The 22999-nt window shown below is 42.1% G+C and overlaps 1 protein-coding gene and 1 long non-coding RNA gene across 3 annotated transcripts in view; one reads left to right on the forward strand and one right to left on the reverse strand.

Annotated features, from left to right (window-relative positions):
• The window catches only part of LOC309370586, a 147457-nt gene that overhangs the window by 96709 nt on the left and 27749 nt on the right, over positions 1-22999 (forward strand). The gene's annotated exons all lie outside the window — the stretch shown is intronic.
• Positions 566-21557, reverse strand: LOC309370566 (nuclear body protein SP140-like protein). Of its 2 annotated transcripts, XM_081912459.1 has the most exons (14): positions 21412-21556; positions 20640-20781; positions 19033-19198; positions 16870-16965; positions 15974-16072; positions 14046-14135; positions 12699-12809; positions 10946-11085; positions 9351-9398; positions 6467-6582; positions 5798-5891; positions 4534-4605; positions 4272-4418; positions 566-3666 (listed from the first exon to the last, which is right to left on the reverse strand). In XM_081912459.1, exons 2-14 carry the CDS (start codon positions 20778-20780, stop codon positions 3583-3585), a joined length of 1404 nt encoding a protein of 467 aa, XP_081768585.1. In that variant the 5' UTR covers position 20781; positions 21412-21556; the 3' UTR covers positions 566-3582. The 2 variants fall into 2 exon arrangements, with proteins under 2 accessions (XP_081768585.1, XP_081768586.1); XM_081912460.1 differs by lacking the exon at positions 16870-16965 and having other exon boundaries at positions 21412-21557.

The raw sequence follows: 22999 nt of genomic DNA on the forward strand, positions 1-22999 counted from the left end.
AAGTTAATGGACTTGTTGCTTTTCAGTGGAAGGCCTTTTGGGCTGGGGGCAAAGATGCTGAGCTTTTTTTAGTTTTGCCCAGATATTTTTTCAGCAAAAATGCAAAAAATGCTGTTTATTTTTATGGAAGATAGGCCAAAACGGCACTGCCAACATGGGCTGCCATACATCCGTATTTTCCCGGACATTTACCGGATTTCCACCAGGACACTGCTAGAGACAGCTATATTCCATATATGTCCTGGAAATTCCAGATGGATTGCAGCCCTACAATAGTCCAATGACAGCATATTCTTCAGGCAGTGAGAAAGCCAACAAGCACTCTCCCCTTCCCATATTTTCACTTCAACTGCTCTCATACATATATTCAAGATGTCAAGTTGGTAGGAAGACTGGAAGGTGTCTCAATGCAGATGCTTCTTTTTTGCCTCTGAACCTGTGCCTAAAAAGAATAATTAAGCAGGGGATGTTCTTCCTGCCACTTATCTTTACCACTGAGAAAGCATGTGTCAATTTTTTGCTGCTAAAGAAGTAGAAGGGCCAAGAAAAGAAGAGTCATCTAGAGTTGTGCAAAGCCAGCTATTTTATTTCCATGAAGTATTCTATATTTCCCATCTTCACATGCACAAATGTATGTGCCTTATTGCAGGTTGCTCACCCAATTCACATTTTCAACAAAAAATACATTTTATAGTCCTAATGCAAAAGCTAGTGATTAAACTTAGCAAAATCCCCTTTCTCTTGAGCGTCGTTCATTTCTTTGTTGCAGAGAGGGGGCTTCTCCCACTCCCTGCAGCAGTGTAGAAAGCTTGATACATCAAACAGTACAGTTCATATGAAAAAATTAGCCATCTTTTATCTGCTTCAAAGTACAGCTGCACTAAAGAAAAGTGGAGCCATTGATTTGAGACGATTAATGCAGATGTGTATTAGGAATAAAACGGAAGCTGGCCCAACAATTCATTTTTTTTTAAGTGACCTGGGCTGCTTTGGTATCACATCCTTTTCCATTTTCCTTTTCAACAAATATTTTATCTGTTTTCAGAACTGTGATGAAAAAATAATGAAACAAGGACAAACACTTAACATGTGTGGACTGTAATTTCCTTTCTGGGCCCGCCTCCCTCCTCGTTCGTTCCCCTTGAAAGAGTGCAATCCAAACTTCTCAGAGCCCTTCTACAAGTTCCTAGATGTGTTTCAAATGCATGGGTCAGGCTAGAAACAGGGATGATGAAAGTCAAAGCTCATATTAGTCGAACCTCAATATATAAGTGGCTAACTCTGAAATTGTTCCCCCGAGGGATAGCCCCATTGATTCTGAGCAACCAGTTTCCGTCTGGCTGGCAGACAGCAGTCTTAAACACTCTTCAGAAACTGGGCCTTTCTCCCCAAACCCTCATAACTATGGGCCTGGGCCAAGCTAGATCCATGGTTAGGCAAAGAATCATGGACATAGAGAGACAACAGGACTGTACAAGGGTCCCTGATTATAAAATAATAGAAAATAGGAGATACATAGCCACTCCAGCAACATATCTCTATTTCCTCACATCCAGAAATGCAAGAAGGACTTTCACTCTTGCTAGAAGCTGGGCCCTGCCCTCACCGGTTCTGGAAGGCTCCTACAGAAGAGTCCCGTACGCACAGAGACTTTGCGCCTGACCATTAGGGGAAATAGGAAGCCCCAAACATGTATTTTTTAGATGTCCTTTTTATGTTGAGATTCGTAGAGACACCATTGATCCTTTGCTGAAGAGGCTCACTGATCTTTCAGACAGGTCTAAACTTAATTCTCTCCTCTTAGGCAAAGATCACAAGGCTACCTGGCTGGTAGCCAGATTCTGCGCCCAGATTTGTAGGCACAAATAATCCTCTAGAATAAAATAGCTTACTAGGGACATGCTGAAGTCGCCCTTTGGGGTGCCCAGGGTCAATTTTTATGGTAGCCCAAATCTCAGTTGTACAGGTGTATGTATATATCTCAATTTTAACTCTTGAGCTATTGCTGCAATCTGCTCTGATTGTATATTTTATCTTTATGAACGCTGTTTTTATTGTGTTATGTGAGATGGTCTTTGACCGTAATAAATTATCTATAACATGTGTGGACTGTAATTTCCCAAATACCTACAAACAATACATGGTTGAAAACAGTGAGTCAGGCATTTAAGCTGAGTGTATTTCACTCAGTGGAGTAGATAATAAACCATCCCACATATAAATGGAAACCTTAGTCTGTCAAATTGGTCATGTTTTGTGACATATCTGATGATTCTTTTATGCTGTGTTTTGTGTTTCTGAAAGTGCTATTGCTTGTCAAGCAAACCACTTATCATGAGTGCCCCCGAATCTTTTTCATATGAGCTCCCATGGGCATGAAGGCCAAATCTTTATGTAGCACTGAAAGGTTTGGGTCAGCTTGGTTTACAATGAAGCTAAGACCAGACGTCACATCCTCTGATATGAAAGCCGTGTCCTTAATTACTGGTGGGTTAGTGAGAAGTCTGACTGTTTTGACTTAGGGCTCATCCACACTTCCACGTACCATTTACCCTGCTGCTTACCACTGAATCGGAGCATCAGTCCCGTGGATGGATGTTTGCTCTGATTCAGTGGGAGAGAGTGGGTTTCCCCAGGGAAAGTAGAAGGGCTCAGTCCCGTGCCTAGAAAGCAGAAAACTCTCAGACCCATGATTTCTAGATGTGGGGCAAGCGAAGAATGGATGAGCCCTTAGTGTTGAGCAACTGGCTTGAAGTGATACCACCTGAAGGTCATTTTGCTAGACTCAACCAACTCCAAGTATTTATTTCAGAAGCTGCCTGGCCAGAGAGATGAGCAGTTGGCTTGGAGATAAGGTGCTTGACCTGCTACCCCTGGATAAATCATCTAGTGAATAACTTGAGCCATGATGGCCACAGGAGCTTATGAGTAGCAAATAGGCTTTTGTAACACCTGCTCCTGGTTCCTCGTTCTTGCTGTGGTGGAGGTGAGCAGAGAGCGGGATTGACAGATGGAACAGCTCTAGACTAAGCAGCTTCCTCCCATGGACATGAACATCTGGCTTCAAGGTGGCTTCTGTGGGGAATTTTGTGATGCTGTTCTCCAACCAAAGAAATTTTACAAAAATGCATATACTAGGGGCAACTGCATTAAAATGGATATAGTATTGCAAATAACATACAAAAAATACATTATGGCTTGCAAAAATATGCGCTTCGGTCAAAACTGCATACAAAGATGTGTTGATTTTGCACTAGAATGCTGTAGAATTCTCATGAGATTTAAAAAAATAAAATTCTCAAATTGCTACAGAAATGTGGAGAACTGAAGTTATGAATGGAAAAATGACAAAAAGAGAACCGAAAATGACAAATCCCTCCACTCCTAATGAGAACATTTAGGCCAAAACTCATTTCACTGAGTTCTTGTGTTGTATAGATTGCATTTGAGACTGTGTTGACATGAATTTAAATTAGACTTGTTTTATATTTTGATCTAGGCTATGTTTTGTTACTGGACGGAGACTTCGTGTTGAGTTTCTCTTACTATTTTGTTTAGTAAATCTGGGCTGCCCTCAAGCAGCTAATTACAAATAAAAAAAGCTTCCCGGAAGCTCTTTTCAAATTCATTTTGCAGTTTTCTTCCATCTTCTGCAACATCCTGGCCCTGTAGGGGAAATATAATAGAACATTAGCTTTGATATGTGTGTGACTTGTTGCTTAATTTATTTAGATTTTACCATTGCTCTTCAAAATGTCTACAGCAGGTGGAAACGTTTAAATATTTCTGTTGTCCAAGCCATTTCAGGCTATCGTGGCAGTTTATGTACAAGTACAATGAGATTATCACAATGAGATAGTGGGACTTCAATGACAGCTGTCTAGCTTCTGCTTCAAGACCTTCAGAAGAGAACTCCTTCTCCACAAGTAATATATTGAGATCTTCCCACACATAGGTTTGCAGCTATCCAAGCATTCAAAGACAAGAAGGGAGCCAGGTGGGTTTTCTTAGGGACACATGAGGATTGCTTAGATGGTTTAGCACTGAGTGACTGTGGTCATTATGAGAGTTATTTGTTTGAGTACAAGGGAGAGGGACAGAGACAGAGAGAAATTGAGTCACACTAAATCATATTTTACTTTTTCCTCACCCTTATTCTTTTGGGGGTTTTAATTTCAATGTATAACAGAAACCTAACTTGACCTCCTCACTCACATGTGTTTATCATTCACAGGCAACAAACTGAAGGGAAGGGAAAGACTGATGCTTACTTGATGAAACTTCAGAAAATTGCTGAACATCAGACGCATATCACCAATGAAATCCCCCACTGTTTCGTAGTGGTTTAAATGCAGCTTCTCTTTAATCCTCTTGAGCCACATGGGGTTATTTGGATAGTTATCATCATGTGTTTGGATCTGTTAAATCAGCACCACCAGAAAGCAATATTAGTATAAGTACTGGAAATATTTCTACAATCTCAGCAATAGTGCTCCAGGATTGTGTTATTTTACTCTTGCCCTCATGACTTACTGTGACTGGTTCATCAGCAAAAACAGCACCTTCAGGCTCACACCAGGTCTTTAGGAGCAAGAACTCACATGTCTATAAAACAAAAGAAACCAATGTTCAAGGGCCTCAAATGAAATCAGGAGCCCACGCCGATAGACATAAATTGATTATATTTATTTAGAAACAGGTCCCAGCTATTTGAATGAAACTTTCACCAAATTCACCAAAATAGATTATTATGGGTTCCTTTAGAGATTTTACTTAGGAATTAAGAAATTGTAATTAGTAACTATTGTTGGTTACTTAATTGATTAAATTTGCATGTGTATAAAACAAACAAAATAAAGTGAAAAAATCAATTTTATTTTATTCATCTGAATGAGTTCTAGTAAGGAAAAAGAAGAATTTAAAGAAAAAAATATGAAGCAACACAGTATTAACAAGTTAGCTGCCATGCAACTAGGATTTCCAGCACCCTCTTTTCTAACGTATCTAGCTATCTATTTACAACCTTTCATTGTAGATCTCAGAAACAAAAAATTAAAAATACAGCTGCCGAATGTGAGATGGGAGGGAAATAAGGCGTGAGTTGCAATCACTATGTATTCCTAGTGTGCATAGTGTACACCTAGCAGTGGCCAGTCATTAGCAATTCCCCCACCTCCATCCTCCACACAAAGATAACTGGTTCTTCCTGACTTCTAAGATCCTCAAGACAGTAGTCAGCTATATTTCCTCTTTCCCCCAAATAAAAGGACACTGTCCATTCAATAAATTATTCAACCAGTGGCTAATCCTATACAACACCCTTCCCTGTTAATTATAGCTTAAATATTTAATATGGCATTCTTGCTCTGTAGAATGGCCAGCCAGATGCAATGCCTTGACTCCCAATACAGATGAAACAAACTGCCCATCCAACAAATAGTAGCAGCCACACAGTGTAGCTGACCAAGTACTCAAGCTGTTTGATAACCAAGTCCAATGAAGAACTGGATGGAGAAACTGGAAAATGAAGCCTTGTGAAGCTCTTTAAAGCTGCCACAGCACTGCTTTTAAATATGCCAGGGGTTCCTCCCACATTTGGGTCACAAATTTTGGGTGTCACAAGGAGAGGTAGAGCTGCCTTGGTGGTAAAAATATTGGGAAGTTTATGACAGAGGTGGCTGGCCTTGCTAAAAGGACACTTTTTATTTAGAATTTTAAAGCAATTGATGTTACAGCCCTAATTTTACTACTTTGCTCATCATTAAATTGAAATAGGAAAAGGTTTTACGTTACCCACATTTTTTTGCTTGGCACCCATTTTCGACTTTAAAACCTGGTCTTCTTTGTAGTAAAGGTTACCTTTCCATTTGCAAAAGGTGCATTTCCAAAACCTATAAAAATGCAGTACAAAGCATGATGGTAATGTTAGATGCAATTTGCAGACAATACTGCCATAGTAGAAATTTATTCATTTCTGAAGGTTTGCCATAACCATGACTTTCTTAAACTAACATTCCTTAGAAAAATACTTAGCACCAGAACTAACACGATGACAAGGCTAATCATAATAGTCATTTTTATTAAACACTATCTTGAACTGGAACAAAAAGAAGTAGTGGTATAACATATCACTTGGCCATAACATATTACTTATAGTTTAGCTTCAACAGGACTAATATGCATTAAATAGGAGAGATGAAATATCATTACAAGATTTTATAAACAGTGTAGTTTTGGTTTTATAGACTTGTACCTTATTTAATGTGAGAAAAATAGTGAAATTGATTTGCAATACAAAGTGCACTATTGTCTATATTAATACAAAAGTTCACAGCTGAGCTAGCCTACATCTTGCTAGCCTACAGTTTAGCAAGTTATTGCTGGGCTTTACAGAGTGATGTTGTCAACACCTGTTTTTCTTGACTATTTCACCTTACTCTAGAACTCAGATTAGGAAAGCAAATACCTTTTCACAGCCAATTCTTCTGGAACATGGCAAGAAAGATGAAATGATTTATTGCATGAACTGCAGCATATATCAGATCCTTCTTCCATACACACATCACATATGCCATCTGTTGGCTAAAGTAAAAAAAAGAAGTTTGTTGAAACGGTAGAGCGAGAGGGTTTTTTTTAATCTGTGGTGTTGCTAGTACACCACCTTGTGAGCACAATGGGCCCTGAATGGTGGTTTTAAAAGACTTTAACAAAGGATTTTCAGTTGGCAGGCATATCATAAAATATCTTCAACAACCACATATACACCTGTGTGCAGTAAAAACTTAAAACTAACTTGGTTTGTTTTTGCTGCAACAGATAACTTGTAGAAGTTATCTTTGGTTTATGTAGAGGTCATTGGAGGTATCCAATTAATATGTCAATATCCACTTGGTATCTTCCTGTTTTCTCAGGTCTGGCAAAACAGAAGTCTAGGAAGCTGGCAAACAGGTAATATTTCTTGGACCCTGAAAGCATCACATCTTGCTGTGCTAAGGAGAAGGTGTGTAGACAAAGGTGTCCTTGTAAAATTACTCACTACTACCAGTAGTAGCACTATAAAGTCATGGCTAACATTTCAGCTTCTAAGTAAAGAACATTTTTGAATGTCTTCATTTTATATTTTCTCCCTTTATGCATTGCACACATGAAGAAGAGCTTGTTTCTTCAGGCTGCTTTGCCTGTATTCTTGATCAACCTTCCCCTTCCCACACACATATTTTTATACTACTGCTACAGGCTTGTCTGGAAGTCTCCTATGTGCGCTGAAGGAAAGGGGGGATAGAAAACTGAGCTGGTGAGGGCCAAAACAGGTCCAAGGGGAAGCCGTCACCATGTTTAGGAGAAATTGGGATTTGTAGAAGAAGAAAAGATATTTAAGGAACAAACACACAAACTCCCAAAAGCCCAATGAGGACTCAGCATGCAGAGCAGCTGCACCATGTTGAGCATCAGGTGAAAAAGAAAAATGGAAAAGAGGGAGGGATAGTGGAATTGCCTTGTCTGAGAGCCTTAGAGCAGCGGTAGGCAACGTAGTGCCCTCCAATCGTTGGGACTATAACTTCCATGACTCAAAACCATTGGCTATGTTGGTTGGGGCTGATGGGAGTTACGAGTCCAACATTTGGAGGCCACAGAAGGGCTGGAGGACCGACCTCTGGCTCACAAGCCAGGCCTCTCCATTTGGCCTTCCAGTCCATTTTGGGGAAGCCACACTCACTTGCCCTACACCTGATGTCATACAGGTGGGGCTTCAAAGAAACAATTGGGAGATTAAAGTGGGCTTCCAATTTATCCTTTGCTGGAACAAGGCATGCTCCCAGCTGCCCACCAGCTGATTCGTGGTAGAATAACACCTTGTTCTAGGAGGATCAGGACAGGGCAGGCTTTGCTGCCACCCCAGCTGCCACTGCTTGAGGCGGAGAAGAAAGATAAAGGGGAGAAATTCTTCTCTTTGTTTGCCCCCATACACTGCCACCAGCAGCCGTAGTGGGGGTGGGGAAGGATAAAGGGGAGCATGAAGTTATTCTTTCCCCTTTGCTCACCCTGCTGCTGCCAGCGTGGCAAGTACATGAAAGAAGCTGCTTATTTCTTAAAACGCAGGCTTGTTTCTCATGCTTCCCACAGCTGCAGGAGAAGCTTAAGAACCTCGCAACAGATTTTGACAGGTGGGTGAAATAATAATGACACCCTGCGATTGACAGGTGGGCAGCCCCACCTACCTGTCTGATTTGGCACTTGAAGATGCTGCTGGAACTGTTCAAGAGGCAAGTCACTGCTCAGTTTAAAGCAGTAGTTTCAGTTTAAAGTTAATGAACCTCTGGCTCATGACACGGGCATAGCCCATTGAGGCTCCCAATCCGGCCTGTCAGCAAATTGCCAGTGGAAGAAGAGATCTGTCTTCTTTCATTGACAGTTCACTGTGTATCTGTACTGGGTGTTGAGAAAGGGATGGGTTGGGCTGAATTAAGGTAAAGGTAAAGGGACCATTAGGTCCAGTTGTGGCCGACTCTGGGGTTGCAGCGCTCATCTCGCTTTATTGGCCAAGGGAGCCGGCGTACACCTTCCGGGTCATGTGGCCAGCATGACTAAGCCGCAAACCAGGGCCGTGCATGGAAATGCTGTTTACCTTCCCGCCAGAGCGGTACCTATTTATCTACTTGCACTTGCATGCTTTCAAACTGCTAGGTTGGCAGGAGCAGGGACTGAGCAACGGGAGCTCACCCCATTGAGGGGATTCGAACCGCCGACCTTCTGATCAGCAAGTCCTAGGCTCTGTGGTTTAACCCATAGCACCACCCACATCCCTTTTTGAATTAGGGTTGAATTAGGGTATGAAAATTATATTGAACCAGATATAAAGGAGGAAAAGGTTTCATGGGATAGCAGATATTTTCCTTCAGCATTTCCTCACACAAATATATGATCAGATTCTGAGTAAAAGACAGAGAACAATATTGTTTAAAGTACAGTATACATTTATATAGATAGTACATTAACCGACATGCATCCTATGAAATCTGAAGAAATCAATTAATAAATTGATTTTGGTGGTGGCTCTGCATCTGTAGAATAACCTTTCTACTAAGGTGAGTCTTACCACCTTATTATATTCATATGGATACCAGGTACAAACTCAGCATTTTTGTCAGGCTATTTATGAAGTACTGCTTTAATGTTTTTGTTGATTATGTTTTGTACCTCCTTATTCTGAAGTAAATATTAATTTTTTTGGAGAGGATCAAGACAGAAATGTCTTAATGCATAAATGGACAAATAAAACGTGTAGATGCCCATTTAGATTGATTGTAGACAATGCACCAATCTAGTAAAAGTGTTCACAATTTGTTTACCTTATTTTTCACTGGGGAAGGTCGTGCTGGCTCAGGTAGCATGCCATCCTGAAACAAACATCACATTTATTAGGTTTGTTCTGAGGAACTAACAGAATCCCCAAACATAATCTGAATTAGATGGTGGAAATGAGACATATTCTGACACCTCACGATTTATATTTGTTTAAAATCCAGTAGGAAAATATTTCATTCTGCTGGAACACTCTACTACTAACCTTAAATTCGCCATGTTTGAGCAAACGAACGTCAAAGATAGGCTCTCATGTGAAAAGCTGAATTACTTCCATTTTGGTCTGAAGAGATACAGGGGTTTCTTACCCCACCACAGATAATAAATTCAGCATTACTAATGTATTCTGCATGAGATGGATTGTTACTGAGTTTCATGAATGGGCACAGCGATTGCAAAGCATCACAGTGCTCATTTGGCACACCTGTTGTCTTGTAGATTATGATTTTTATGCTTGCAGTATTTTGTGTTTTAGTATGCTGAAAGTCACCTTAAGAAAGATAACCTTGAAAGGTGGCCGATAAGTAATGACATATATAACAATCCTAGCTCTAATAGAATTATCATGGTCTGTACTTTTTGCATTTAATTTCCCACTGACCTCACTGCCTACAATCCCTCCCACTGAGAATTCTGTTCCTACTCTACCCTACAACTGAGGATTGAACTTCACGTATCTAACGGTGGGGCCTCCGATTTAGAAAAGCTGATACTATAATCAATCTGTGCCATCAGATTTTTTGTTATTTTTATAATAAATATCACATAGTCTTTATTGTAATCATAAAACTTCCATAGATCATGGTTCCGTGGAATACAGATCTTGCCTTTAGCTGGCACAATCCTTATGTCTGCTCAGTTCTACATTGTGTTAGGGCAGGAGTCACCAACCTTTCTGAATCAGTGGGTACATTTCAAATTTTGTGACAATGCTGCGGGCACAAAATACTTGCCATTGTGGGTGGGGTGGAGTGGGATAAAACAAAATAAGAAAGATGGCTATCCCCAGCAACCTGATGGAATACCATAGGAAGTTAGCTATGTCCCACTGGTTCTGATTGTGAAGATCACAGAATTTTTATTTTACCTACATATGGATGCTGTTGTTGTCTAATAGCAACAGAGACCATCCCTCAGCAACAGGAAATATATACAAGGTAGTCACACCACACTCAAAATATTTCACTGAAATTGCTTTGAAGGTATCTGCACATTTTGTTCCATAACTAATTTTCTAGAAAAGCTGGAGCCTTACTGTTCAAAAAATGAAAAGTCAACACTTAGCAGTGTCTGTTCAAGGAAACCAGTGGTAGTCTTTGCAGGTAACCTATCACCTGTCTGTGGTCAGGTGTCCTGTCAAGACCTATCACCTGTCTTGTGTTAGGGCATTCTAGAATCTAGACAATGGCTTTTTCATAAAACAATTTGTGCTGCTATTCACTTGCAATACAGGAACAGGAACAGGAACAATATGTGTGGATAAATATTTGGAAAGCCTTGGTGGCATCATTTGAAATTACTTTGTAATTACAAGTAAAGAACGAGGCATTAAAATTATAGCCAATAGAAGTGAACTGCATACCTTTATTAATGTTTCTAAAGGAGCCCCCAGATAGCGGATACTTCTTCTCCAGTTTGTACCTCCAATTTCTCCTTCAATTAGAAATTCTTGTGGTGTGAACCATGTCCCCTTAAAATTCTTGATACATTTCTGTGTAGCTCCTGTAACAGAGAAGTCACACCAGTGCTGTAAGCTTGTCCCATTCAGCAAAGTTCAATAGAGGGAGAAAGAGATTGCCACCAGCAGCTCCTTTTACAATATTTACATTGGAAAAAATCAATACTAGAAATGTATTTCAGCACGGGACCTGCTCAGGGCCAACACCAGACTACAGGGAAGCGGGGTCTCTACTCCTGTCCCAGTCCTTCTCTTTGTGGCAACAGCAACACTATCCTCTTCCAGTCCCAGTGTGGTGTAGTGGCTAAGAGCGGTGGACTCATAATCTGGTGAACTGGGTTCGCTTCCCCGCTCCTCCACATGCAGCTGCTGGGTGACCTTGGGCCAGTCACACTTCTCTGAAGTCTCTTAGCCTCACTCACCTCACAGAGTGTTTGTTGTTGGGGAGGAAGGGAAAGGAGAATGTTGGCCACTTTGAAACTCTTTTGGGTAGTGATAAAGCGGGATATCAAATCCAAACTCTTCTTCTTCTTTCCCTCTTGCTACCCCCATCCCTCCTGCTTCCTTCCCTGTCCCCTGAAGTAGCATAAGTGGTGGTGGATTATCTATCATCTCCTCCACATCTGAGATCTGAGAAAGGGCCAATGGTGGCTACAAATACTTTAAAAGATTTTCTAGCTGCAGTGGCAAACTACTGTAACAGTGCAGCCATTTTCTCGGACACCTCGCACAGAACACTCCTCTGAGCAGTGAGGTGAGTGTCTAGCAAGTCACTGTAGATGGGGACAACCTTGGCTGTAAGCAGTGCGCACATACCACTACCTGAGCATGGAGGTGAGTATTTGGGCAAAAGGCTGGTCTGGTCAGAGGCCCTGGAGTCTTTGGCCAGTGCCCAACACTGGGCCTGATAATACCACCAGTAAAAAATAGCATTAATTACATGAAGTGTAAAATATGTTTCTCTTCCAATGTTCATTTGGTATAATTATAATTTATGTGGGGGGCAAATTTTCTCCGCCCAATTAGAATGATCCTGAAAACTGTAGCACCAAATGGTTATATACGTTGAGTTGTCTTTTTTCTTTTTTAAAATATGGAGGAATTGCCAATTATTTTCAATTCACAATTTATGGGTTGATGTAACTGTAGTGCATTAATGCAGTCTAACTTTGGCCCTCCAGATGTTATTGAAGTACAACTTCCATCAGCCCCAGCAAGCGTGATCAGGGCTAACAGCACCCAGAGGGCCAATGTTTTCCCACACATAGTCTAATACACAAATGATATGCTGCACCAATTAAAGTGGAAGAATACAATACTGTTTTGTGATAAAAAATTTTAAGCTGAAAAAATCATTTAAGCATGCATTTCTGAACTGTAATTTGAAGGATTTAAAAGTACTGAAAATCCCATTGTGATATAGATAGAATTACTCCCAGTTACCCAGGATTCAGTGGGAAATAAAAAACCAATTTCCTACAAGACTATTTAAGTGTTCCCAAACATACAATTACACCCACATACTGCCACATGGATGCATCTTTCTCCCAACACACTCATGGGCACAAACACAAAGATTTTAACTTCTTATTGCTATAACATTCTCTTAAAATATGTAATTACACATACAATTAAACTGTTTTGAAACAATGTTTACCTGCTGCCAATTTTTCCTTATATAAAACACCTCTAGTTTTTCCACAAGTAACAATCACTGTTGAGCCCTGGACAATCGGCTTGTCTTTTTTAATATTTTGTATCCCTTTTCCTAGAGGAAATCAAGAAATTGATGTCAAATGCTGCAATTTCCATATTTTAGGTTTCCAGAAAATGACAGCAGTCTTATCAAGTTACAGATCCTGCTGATAAGATGTGGCATGAAGTAGCATTTCATATTACCTGAAAATGGTTTAGAATTGGGACACAATTCTAAACCAAAGATACTGTCAGGTATGTTGGCAGGCAAGGGAGTTTCCCCTCCCTCCAATCGCTTCTGATAAAAAGTAATGAGCCTCTGGCAGGTTTATAGTCCGTTTTATTTATAACGACATATTGAGAGCAGCATCAAACCACCCTCCCCATGGATGGCAGTTGCTCACTCTGAATCCACTCTTCTTCTGCAGCAAGAAGCACACTACCGGTCACCTGTCCCGCCCCTGCGCTTCCGTTCTTCCTGGACCCTTTTAGTCCTCCGAGTTCAGGGGGGATGGACTTCCCCACCACTCGATTGAAGAATCTCCTAAATGCTCCCTCCCTCCTGGTTGCCTAGCTACGATCTCAAAGCTGTCCAGCTCTTCCCCCGACTGTGCAGCCTCTGAATCTTCTGGTCTCTCTGCTTCTGGGAACATGGAAGGCGGGTGGGGCGAATCCTCCCCCTCCTCCTCTGTTAGAGGCTGCTCTGTCTGTGACTGCATTCCCCCATCTTCGGAGTCAGACCAGTCTCTGGCATCATATTCAGACCAGCCCCCGACAGATACAATGGCTGGAAAGCTACAGGATATGGTGGAAGCTCCACATTGCCAGCATAACTCAAATTATGACTCCGCCATGGAGATATACTGGCACATCTGCGCAGATGCCCTGGTGCAACTCTATGTGTGCCAACTCTTAAGAGAACTGGGACTGAGAAGTCAGGTTGCAGAATATAACCACAATGTGAAGCAAGTTCCTTGAACTCACATAGGGTCAAGGGGTCAGGTTTCAAGACATAGCAAGAATAGAGCTCCATAGTCATCATAACAGGATTCTGTAACTATTGGTAATGGCTAACATTGCATGCATGCAGTTAAAACAACAACAAAAACAGGGAACTGGGTAATGGAGGCAGGCATTTAAAAAGAAGTGGGCAAAATGGCAGCTAGGAACCAGGGTGCAGGTAAAGGACATATGGACAACGCCCACGCCCAGTTTATAGGGTGTATGCCAAAGCTGCTTTTGGAGAACTGTGGAAGGGGTTAGTTTGGAGAACCTATGAGGAATCTATATACCATTGCACCTTCTTTACCTTTCGGAGTACCACCCATTTTCAAACAGGTGTTAGTTGGTCCTGGAGACATTTTTGCCATGCTTTCTGTCGCATCAGCAACTTTCAGTCCTGAAGAAAAAGAAGAAGCCATTTAGTAGAGAATTGTTATCCTTTTTCACTCATTTTAAAAAGAGGAACCAAGGACTCAGCTATACAGCTGCAAATAAAACGTTTTAAGTGTGTTGTAAAGCACATTGTACAAATGTGACATTAGATGGTGATGGTGAGCTATGGAAAATTCAACACATTTTTCAAAAAAAAAAATTTTTTTTAATCATTTTCACATTTTTAATATGTGGCTAGATTCCACCCAGGGACGCGGGTGGCGCTGTGGGTAAAACCTCGGCACATAGGACTTGCCGATCGCATGGTCGGCGGTTCGAATCCCTGTGGCGGGGTGAGCTCCCGTCGTTCGGTCCTAGCTCCTGCCCACCTAGCAGTTCGAAAGCACAATTAAGTGCAAGTAGATAAAAAGGTACCACTTTCTAGCGGGAAGGTAAACGGCGTTCCGTGTGCTGCTCTGGTGCCGGTTCACCGGAGCAGCTTCGTCACGCTGGCCACGTGACCCGGAAGTGTCTGCGGACAGCGCTGGCTCCCGGCCTCTAGAGTGAGGTGAGCGCACAACCCTAGAGTCTGTCAAGACTGGCCCGTACGGGCAGGGGTATCTTTACCTTTACCTAGATTCCACCCAAATACCATGGAATGCCTTCATAGTGCCAGGCCAGCAGTGCAGTTGTGTATTAAGCATTTAAAAATAGCATTTTTAAATTACAAAAACAATGAAAGGAAACACAATACAGGGAACAACGGGAAAAGAGAAATCTGGAAAAACCCATACATTGCTTCATAAAGTTCATACATACTACATATAAGCATCCCATACTAAAAGCATCAGTCAGTGTCAAGTTTCACCAAGTAGTACAAAGTCACTGGGTTTTCAATACCTTTCAATACTCTTAAATGGTATGTTCGCTTCTCCGATATGACTATATTCCAAATGTTATTATACCAAAGAGAAATATTTAGGTCTTTCAAGGCTTCCCACAACTGTGTGATAGACAGCCTAGCTGCAACTAGCAGAAAGATTAGCAAAATGTTTGGTTTTATGTTCATCTTAAATGTCCTAAAAATAGTTACAATTGGGGTGTAATTTGTATTGGATCCTGATTAATACTACTGATTTCCTAATATATGTCAGACTAAAAGTTTTTGACAATCAGGCATTCCCATCAAAGATTGAAATATGTTACCGAGTGACCACAGCTCAGCCAAAACACTACAGCTAGACAAAGGGTAATATATGATAGCTAGCAAACTGGAGCCTTGTACCACCTATGGGAGACTCTGGTGTGGTATTCTGCACTATGCAGGCAGCAATAGACCCTGCTGGTTTTAATGGTTCACATGCTTTTCTGTTTTATATAATTTATTTCACATCCTATGTCTGCCTCCCAGATAGTTTTCGGGCTTCTTAATGGGCTGGATGAAATTTCCGACAATTCTCCACAAATCTCTTATATCAATACTTTACCTTCAGATCCTTGGTTTAACAGAACATTTTCAAATCTGGTAAGGGATCTGGTGCCTAGATACCCTTATTTAGCAGGATTTAACTCAACTTATGTAAGTGAAGCCATCCCATACATACCCAAATCTCCTGTGTCCAGTCTTAGTTGATCCTGGGAAACTGGATTACCATTTTTATTTTTAAAATGGCATTATCTAAGTATCCTTTTTCCTCCCAAGACAATAATACCTTCCACAAATTTAACATATTCTTGTCTAATTTTATCCAATGCTTATATACCGTCATTGCCATGAAACATGAATATCAAAACTGAAAAACCTCTTCATATAAAATTATGTTCAGAAGTGCCCACCCTGCTCCATCTATTTTTATGCAATACCTTGATAGCTAGTTGAGGCTTCTCCCTCTGAAAAATATATTTTTTTATAAGGTTCTGCCATTTCTTGATCAAACTTGGGTGTAAGGAGAAAGGGAAAACCTGAAACAAAAAAGGGAAATTTTGAACAACCTTCTAACTTAGTTCTTATGGGTCAGCAAATTCTGCCTAAAATGAGAATACTAGTCACAATACCTCATGAGAAAATGGCTGTAATGTACTTGTCTTGGGGAAAGGTGGAATATGGAACTCCTTCCCATAAGGAAAATGGTGTTTTCAATTTCCAAAGTTGGATTAGGTATAAGTTGAAAATGATGTCAGCAACTGGCAGCTGATTATGCCAACTCTGTTTCCATTTGGCAGCATTTTGAGACTAGTGAGCCTCAGTAAGGGCCCCTCAAGACAGATGTTTTATTGTGGGTGTATTCTGCAACACGTTCTTGACACAATAATAGTCCATTAGTGGTGGATTTATTCTGCTTTAGCTTGCTGTGTGATGTTTCCTTAATGCTACCACGTTATTGCTGTCCAAAGGTGCTATAGCGCAACAAAGGCATCACAAAAATATAGCAGAACATTTGTGACATTAAAAGTTATAGAACTTCAGAAGGAAGTTACAGGCTATGCACTGACTTAAAATAAAACAGTGCAACTGTTCAAGCTTCAGCAAGCGCAAACAATATTGACAGCAGGAACACACATGACTGTCCCAATAGCCCTATTAGCACAAATCATCAGGAATCATCAATAAAAAGGCTACCTGGAGGGTCTCTAATTTTCATCCATCTCAGGTAGGTCCTGTAGGTGGAAGGTTTGGGGAGTTCTGCCTTATATTATTCTATTTTTCTCTTCCCACAGTCTATGCCTCAGAAACATTTAGAGACCCATGTCAAATTCACCTTTCGGTGCAGAGAATTCAGAATTGTTCTTCTTTGTTTGGAGTATGTTCTTGCTCCCAGGTCCTGTGGCAAAGCTATTTGTAGCACGCTGGAGAACTGAAAAGAAAGTGTGTGAAGAAAACAAGGGCATTAGCACCTTACTATTAAATTAAATGGATAAAATGTGTTGTGAACATCTAACCCAGGGGTCAGCAACATGGCATGGCACCTGGGAAGGCGCCCCGGGGAAAGGTCCTCTGACTTTGAGCTTTCATTGCTCTTGTTTTAAGTAAGTTTCTAGTCCTCTTAAAAAAAGGTTATGCAACAAAATGTGCAGGTGCTTTCTAAGCAAACAAGACTGGTGGGGCTACCTTGTATATTTTTCATGATACTATGGACAGCAACAGCATCAGTATATGTAAAATCAATAATCATAATCAGTACCAGCAGGAGACAGCTGACTTTCCATTGTAAGCAGGTCCAGCCTGCCAATGAGGTAAGGTGAGGCAAATGCATCAGGCGGTATATCCAGCCTCCACTCCTGCCCTCTGCTTCCTCCTCCTCCTCACCTGCCCATTGTGACACCCTCACCCACCACCTCCATGCCTGCTCTCCGCTGCCCACTCCTCTCCTCTACGGCCTTCTGCTTGGGGTGTGTGTGTGGCATATAGGGGAGGAGCAGGTGACAAGAGTTCTGACAAAGAGTAGGGGCTAGTGACATTTCCTGTTTTGCCCAAAGCTGCAAAATGCTCCGAGCCAGTCCTGATTTTAAGCATGAGGTTATTGGGGGTGGTTGTCTCTCTGTGTGTTATGCCATGTTCCCCTTGACAGCCATTTTGTGACCAGTGCCCCTAGCACTCTCATAATTGAAAATGTATCCAGTAGTTGACAAAGATTCGAGATCGCTGATCTAATCATTTATGGTTTATAAGAAACTGCAGCTGGTGCAAAACGCTTAGTAGCTTAGTACAGTGGTACCTCGGGTTACATACACTTCAGGTTACATATGCTTTAGGTTACAGACTCCGCTAACCCAGAAATAGTGCTTCAGGTTAAGAACTTTGCTTCGGGATGAGAACAGAAATTGTGCTCTGGCGGCGCAGTGGCAGCAGGAGACCCCATTAGCTAAAGTGGTGCTTCAGGTTAAGAACAGTTTCAGGTTAAGTACAGACCTCCGGAACAAATTAAGTACTTAACCCGAGGTACCACTGTACAGCATCCTTCCATGTATACACATCACAGAGGCTGGATGGCCATCTGACTTGAGATTCCTGAATTGCAGGGCATTGGACGAAGTGATCATTGGGACCCTTCCACCTCTATGATTCTATATCAACAGTGCTGGAGGAACAGCACTGATTGCCTAATTGCTACTGAACTGTGTTTGAGGTGATGATGTTGACATGTAAGGCTCTGAACACATTAGGACCACTGGCGGAGGAAGGGGAGTGTGGGGGGAGCACCCCGCCCCTGGCAGCACAATCCCAGTGTGGTGCCATTGTGGCCCCGCCCCCCACAGGCGGCACACCACACCCCCAGGACACACGCCAGCCCCGCCCCCGCCTGCTCTCTGCCCCCCCCCCCCCCGGTGCTGGAGCATGAAGCTCCGCCACTGTTTAGGACAAAGCCTCCTTTCACATATTCCAACCCATTCACTGTCAAAGTTGGATGCCCCTCGAGTAAGGAGGATATTCTAGACATGCCATATCAAGCAGACATACGTCTTATGATGACTAGGATACAGCACCATATTCTGACACAGTCAAATAACCTTACCTTAGAGACAAAATGAGCACTTATGGGGAAAGTTGGTAAAAACCTACAATTTAAATAGGCATTCCTGGGCACTGATCCTTAGTAATGGTATTACTTAACTTTAAATATTCTGGTTTATGTTTTCTTGTTGTTTTAGTGTACTGGTTTTATTTTGTAAACCACCATATTATTTTTCACTGTAAAAAACAGACAATAAGTACTTTCAAATAAACAGAATAATAATAAATTCACCAGCAGATGGCAGGCAGAGGGCTGAGACAAAGGGAATGCATAGTTGGGAATATTCCGTGGCTCAAACACTCACTACTACACCATTTCTCAATAAAATCGGATGATTTTCCTTTCCTTTTGACTATTTATCTTTTATGTTTGCCAGGTAGATTTAGCACAACCAACAAGATAACTTACCATTTTCTAGGCTTTCATATATTGGCTTTAAATTTTGATATGCTTCCAGGTTCTCTGGGCAGAAAATCTCCTTTACTGCTGACACATTGTTTGCAATGCTTTCAAGTACACTGTATACCACTCTTTGAAGAGTATTTGCGTTTGACGATACCTGCTCAGAACAAATCTAGAAAAAACAACAACAACACAAGCATTTTTAAAACTCATATATAGTAAGTATCCCATTTCCCATCATATCCAAGATGGTAAACCTAGCTTAAGCAAAGAAATCAAATCTAATTCAAATTCCAAGGCCCAGCACAGCTAAAACCTGTCTCCGATATTTTGTATTAATGGCAAAGAATGCTTCAGGGCATGTGACCTCTTGTTTTTCAGAAACAAGCCACAACCTGCTGCTGTTAAGGAGTGCGTCTTCTTCACTTTTTCGCTGGGTCATATCCCACACTAACTTTCAAGGTTCCTCCTCCTGTGCAATGGTTGCTGTTGTATCCCAACCTCTCCTAAAGGCTCTCAGGATGGAGAGGGGAAGTTATGCTGGGAGAGGACCACTGGCGTAGGTTCACTCTGTGGACACTATGACTGAATGGAGTTTCAGCCCAGATCTTGGCATCCAAGTCTAACACACTGTTCACTACACTTGGTTGTCTCTCATGCTATGTTCCTCCTGCTACCCTGAAAACCTTTCCAGTTATGAGTCACGTATAACATTTCCCTATGTCACAGCTGCACCCATTTGCCCTGTGCCATATGGGTAAGGTAAAGGTAAAGGGACCCCTGACCATTAGGTCCAGCCCTGACTGACTCTGGGGTTGCGGTGCTCATTTCGCTTTACTGGCCGAGGGAGCCGGCATACAGCTTCCAGGTCATGTGGCCAGCATGACTAAGCTGCTTCTGGCGAACCAGAGCAGTGCACAGAAACGCCGTTTACCTTCCCGCCGGAGCGGTATCTATTTATCTACTTGCACTTTGACGTGCTTTCGAACTGCTAGGTTGGCAGGAGCAGGGACCGAGCAATGGGAGCTCACCCCGTCGCGGGGATTCGAACCGCCGACCTTCTGATTGGCAAGTCCTAGGCTCTGTGGTTTAACCCACAGCCCCACCCGTGTCCCTGCCACATGGGTACTTCAGCATTAAAAGCAGCACATGGGAGAAGACTGCTGCAACTTTCCACCTCTTGTTTCCTTCCTTCCCTTCAGCTATTTTCCTCCCCTATTGGCTGGAAAAGGAAAAAGTAACCGATTTCAAGGAGCTAAAAAACAGGCAGTGAGAGTTGAACACCCCCTTTCTTATACATTGCTGATGGTTAAATTAAGATGTCTCCCACCCCTTGCTTTATATACTAGCTGGGCAGACATATGAACAATGGTCCTATAATGTCAGGTTTTGCTCCAGGAAAAGCTCAGACAGATGTGGGGAATCTTTGGCCCTTCAGATGTTGCTGAACTAGAATTCCCATCACCCCTGGCCATTGACCATACTTGCTAGGGCTGATGGGAGTTGCAGTTCATCAACTTCTGGGAAGCCAAAGATTCCTCATTCCTGGCTTAGATGAACTCCGAAAACCTAGGCACATCTTAAAAAACAAATTCAATGTCTAGAATAGTCACCTTAAACTGCTCCTCAGATATTATTTTCTTGTCTCGCAGGATAAAGAAAAAGGGAAATGAGTCCTTGATAGCAGCAGAAATCTGCATTTTATTGGCTCTGAACCATTCCAAAATTTCACCCGAAGTACCTAGAGCAGACATGCTATAAACAAAGCAAGATGTATCAGATACCTTCAAAAGCTCGATGAAAGCAAGAGAAGTGATGGCTATTTGAAGAAAAAGTTCTAGCATTACCGTGGCAACCAAAATCTAGAATTACATGGAATTAAAATAGGCAGATCCCATTTCTGAAAGGGGAAATCTATATTTAAAGTGTCCATGGCAGGTGGCCATCCAGCCTCTGCTCAAAAACCTCCAAGGAAGGAGAAGGCCCTTGGAATAGAGCTGAAGAGAATATTTTCTTGTCCAATTCCTGATGAGGAGGGAAAACATACTATGGGAAGCAAGATCATTACAGCGGTCTACTCAATCCTACACGCCTCTACTCAGAAGTAAGCCCAACTGAGTTCTATGGGGCTTACTCCCAGGTAAGCGTGTATAGGACTGCAGCCTTAGCACTCCAAGACCCCCTGAGGAAACGCATCAGTCCGATCCTGCTGCAGGCGACCTGTTTCTTGGGCATTCCTCCCTCATCCCCCTTCGCTTGCCGAAACTCAGGCAGCGCTTCGAGTCTCCTCGATCTCTTGAATGAGCACAGGATTTCTTTGCTGCGACGCCAAGCCCGTCGGAGGCTCCTTCTTCCTTGCAGAGATCAACCGCTCGCGACACTTACCTTTCTGCTTTTCCTTCGCAAAGTGGAGGCTGCACGAACAGGCACCAGGTTAAATAGAAGGATCGACCTTGAAATTTCGCCAGGTGGGAAAAAAAGTGAGGGCGAGAGGGAAATGAAAGTCAAAACATTCCTTCTTCAGTACGTCGGACCTCCCACTGGGTCCATGACTGGCTGTTGGGAGACGGATTTGGGTGGAACCTCTAAATTGGCCAATTTCTAGGAAGAAAGGCAGAATCGAAAGTTAAAAAAAAACTAGGAAATCAGAACTTCCCTCTCCCTGTGAATCATGTTAGAAACTGTGCATAATGTATTGCTTTTTAAAACAATTACCCTTGTCACAATCTCTTCCTTTGGAGACCCCACCCTTTGTCTCACACACAGATTGTGACTACTGCCTGAGTCCTGATATGACCTAAGAGTTCCCCTCTAGTTCCTTTCAGTGCCTGTATGAACAGATTTTGAGATTATGTTTTTGTGGGTCTTGAATGACTGTGTGTCTGAGGTGCAGTGGCGTAGCGTGGGTTGTCAGCACCCGGGGCAAGGCAAGTAATTTGCGCCCCTAACCCGTGGAATTGCGCCCCCTAACCCTAACCCCCAGATGTTGCGCCCGGTGCGGCCAGCCCCCCCTGCACCCCCCACGCTACGCCACTGCTGAGGTGTGAATGTAAAGGGATGGTTGTGCGGAGTCAAGGATTTGAGCAGGAATGTACATGTTGCTGAAAGGCCGAGGAGAGCCACTAGTGTGCCTGGTTCATTTAAATGGTTTCCTGATGCAAAATCTCTCTGCTTGGAATGTGAAAGCCACAAATCCCATCTTGCTTCAAATCCAGACACATAAATGAATGTTTATCTGCAACAAACATTGTATGCTGGAATTATTTCCCTTGTCTGAAAAAAAATGTGGCTGAGTCAGAGCTTTCCAATACAAATGTTTGCTGCTGGCAATTCAGACTGCCAGCGTGCCATCAATGGGCACAGACAGTTTTTAGCATCTCCAAGACATTGAGGGATCTGGTGGTGTGATCAGAATGTTGGACGGCTACTGGGGTGGAGTCAGGTTGAAACCCCGACTCAGACATGAAGGCAATCTTGGGCCAGTCTCTTTTATCTTGACTTAACCTACCTCACAGGGTTGTTGTATGGATAAAATAAATGGTAGTGGAGAGCCTGGTATGCTACCCTTTGCTCGTTGGAGGAAGGGTGCAATTGAAATGAAACGCATGATCATTCATTCTTTCTGAACACTGTTCACCCCCACCCCAGTTTATTTATGACTCTTCATAATCTAAGTTAAACATCCATGCTCCTAAATTCACATTGGAATCTCACTTTGGCTACAGCTGGGTGCTCAAAGTAAATATAGAAGGATACCCATATGAGTTACTAATAGTCACACAGAACACCTAAAGCTGAGTAGAAGTAGGAAGGGTAAGATAGCAGCACAGTTCTGCAGCCTAATCTGACATTACAGGTTTATTAAGCCTCAGACATTTTAATTTCTTTTAACGGGAGCTTTCCGTTTATATGTTCTACAGTTCTTTACTTTGTGCTTGAAATTCTTCTTTAAATAGCCATGTCATTTATTATT

Source organism: Podarcis melisellensis (genome assembly GCF_964234715.1).
Source record: "Podarcis melisellensis genome assembly, chromosome: 5".
Lineage (NCBI taxonomy): Eukaryota > Metazoa > Chordata > Lepidosauria > Squamata > Lacertidae > Podarcis > Podarcis melisellensis.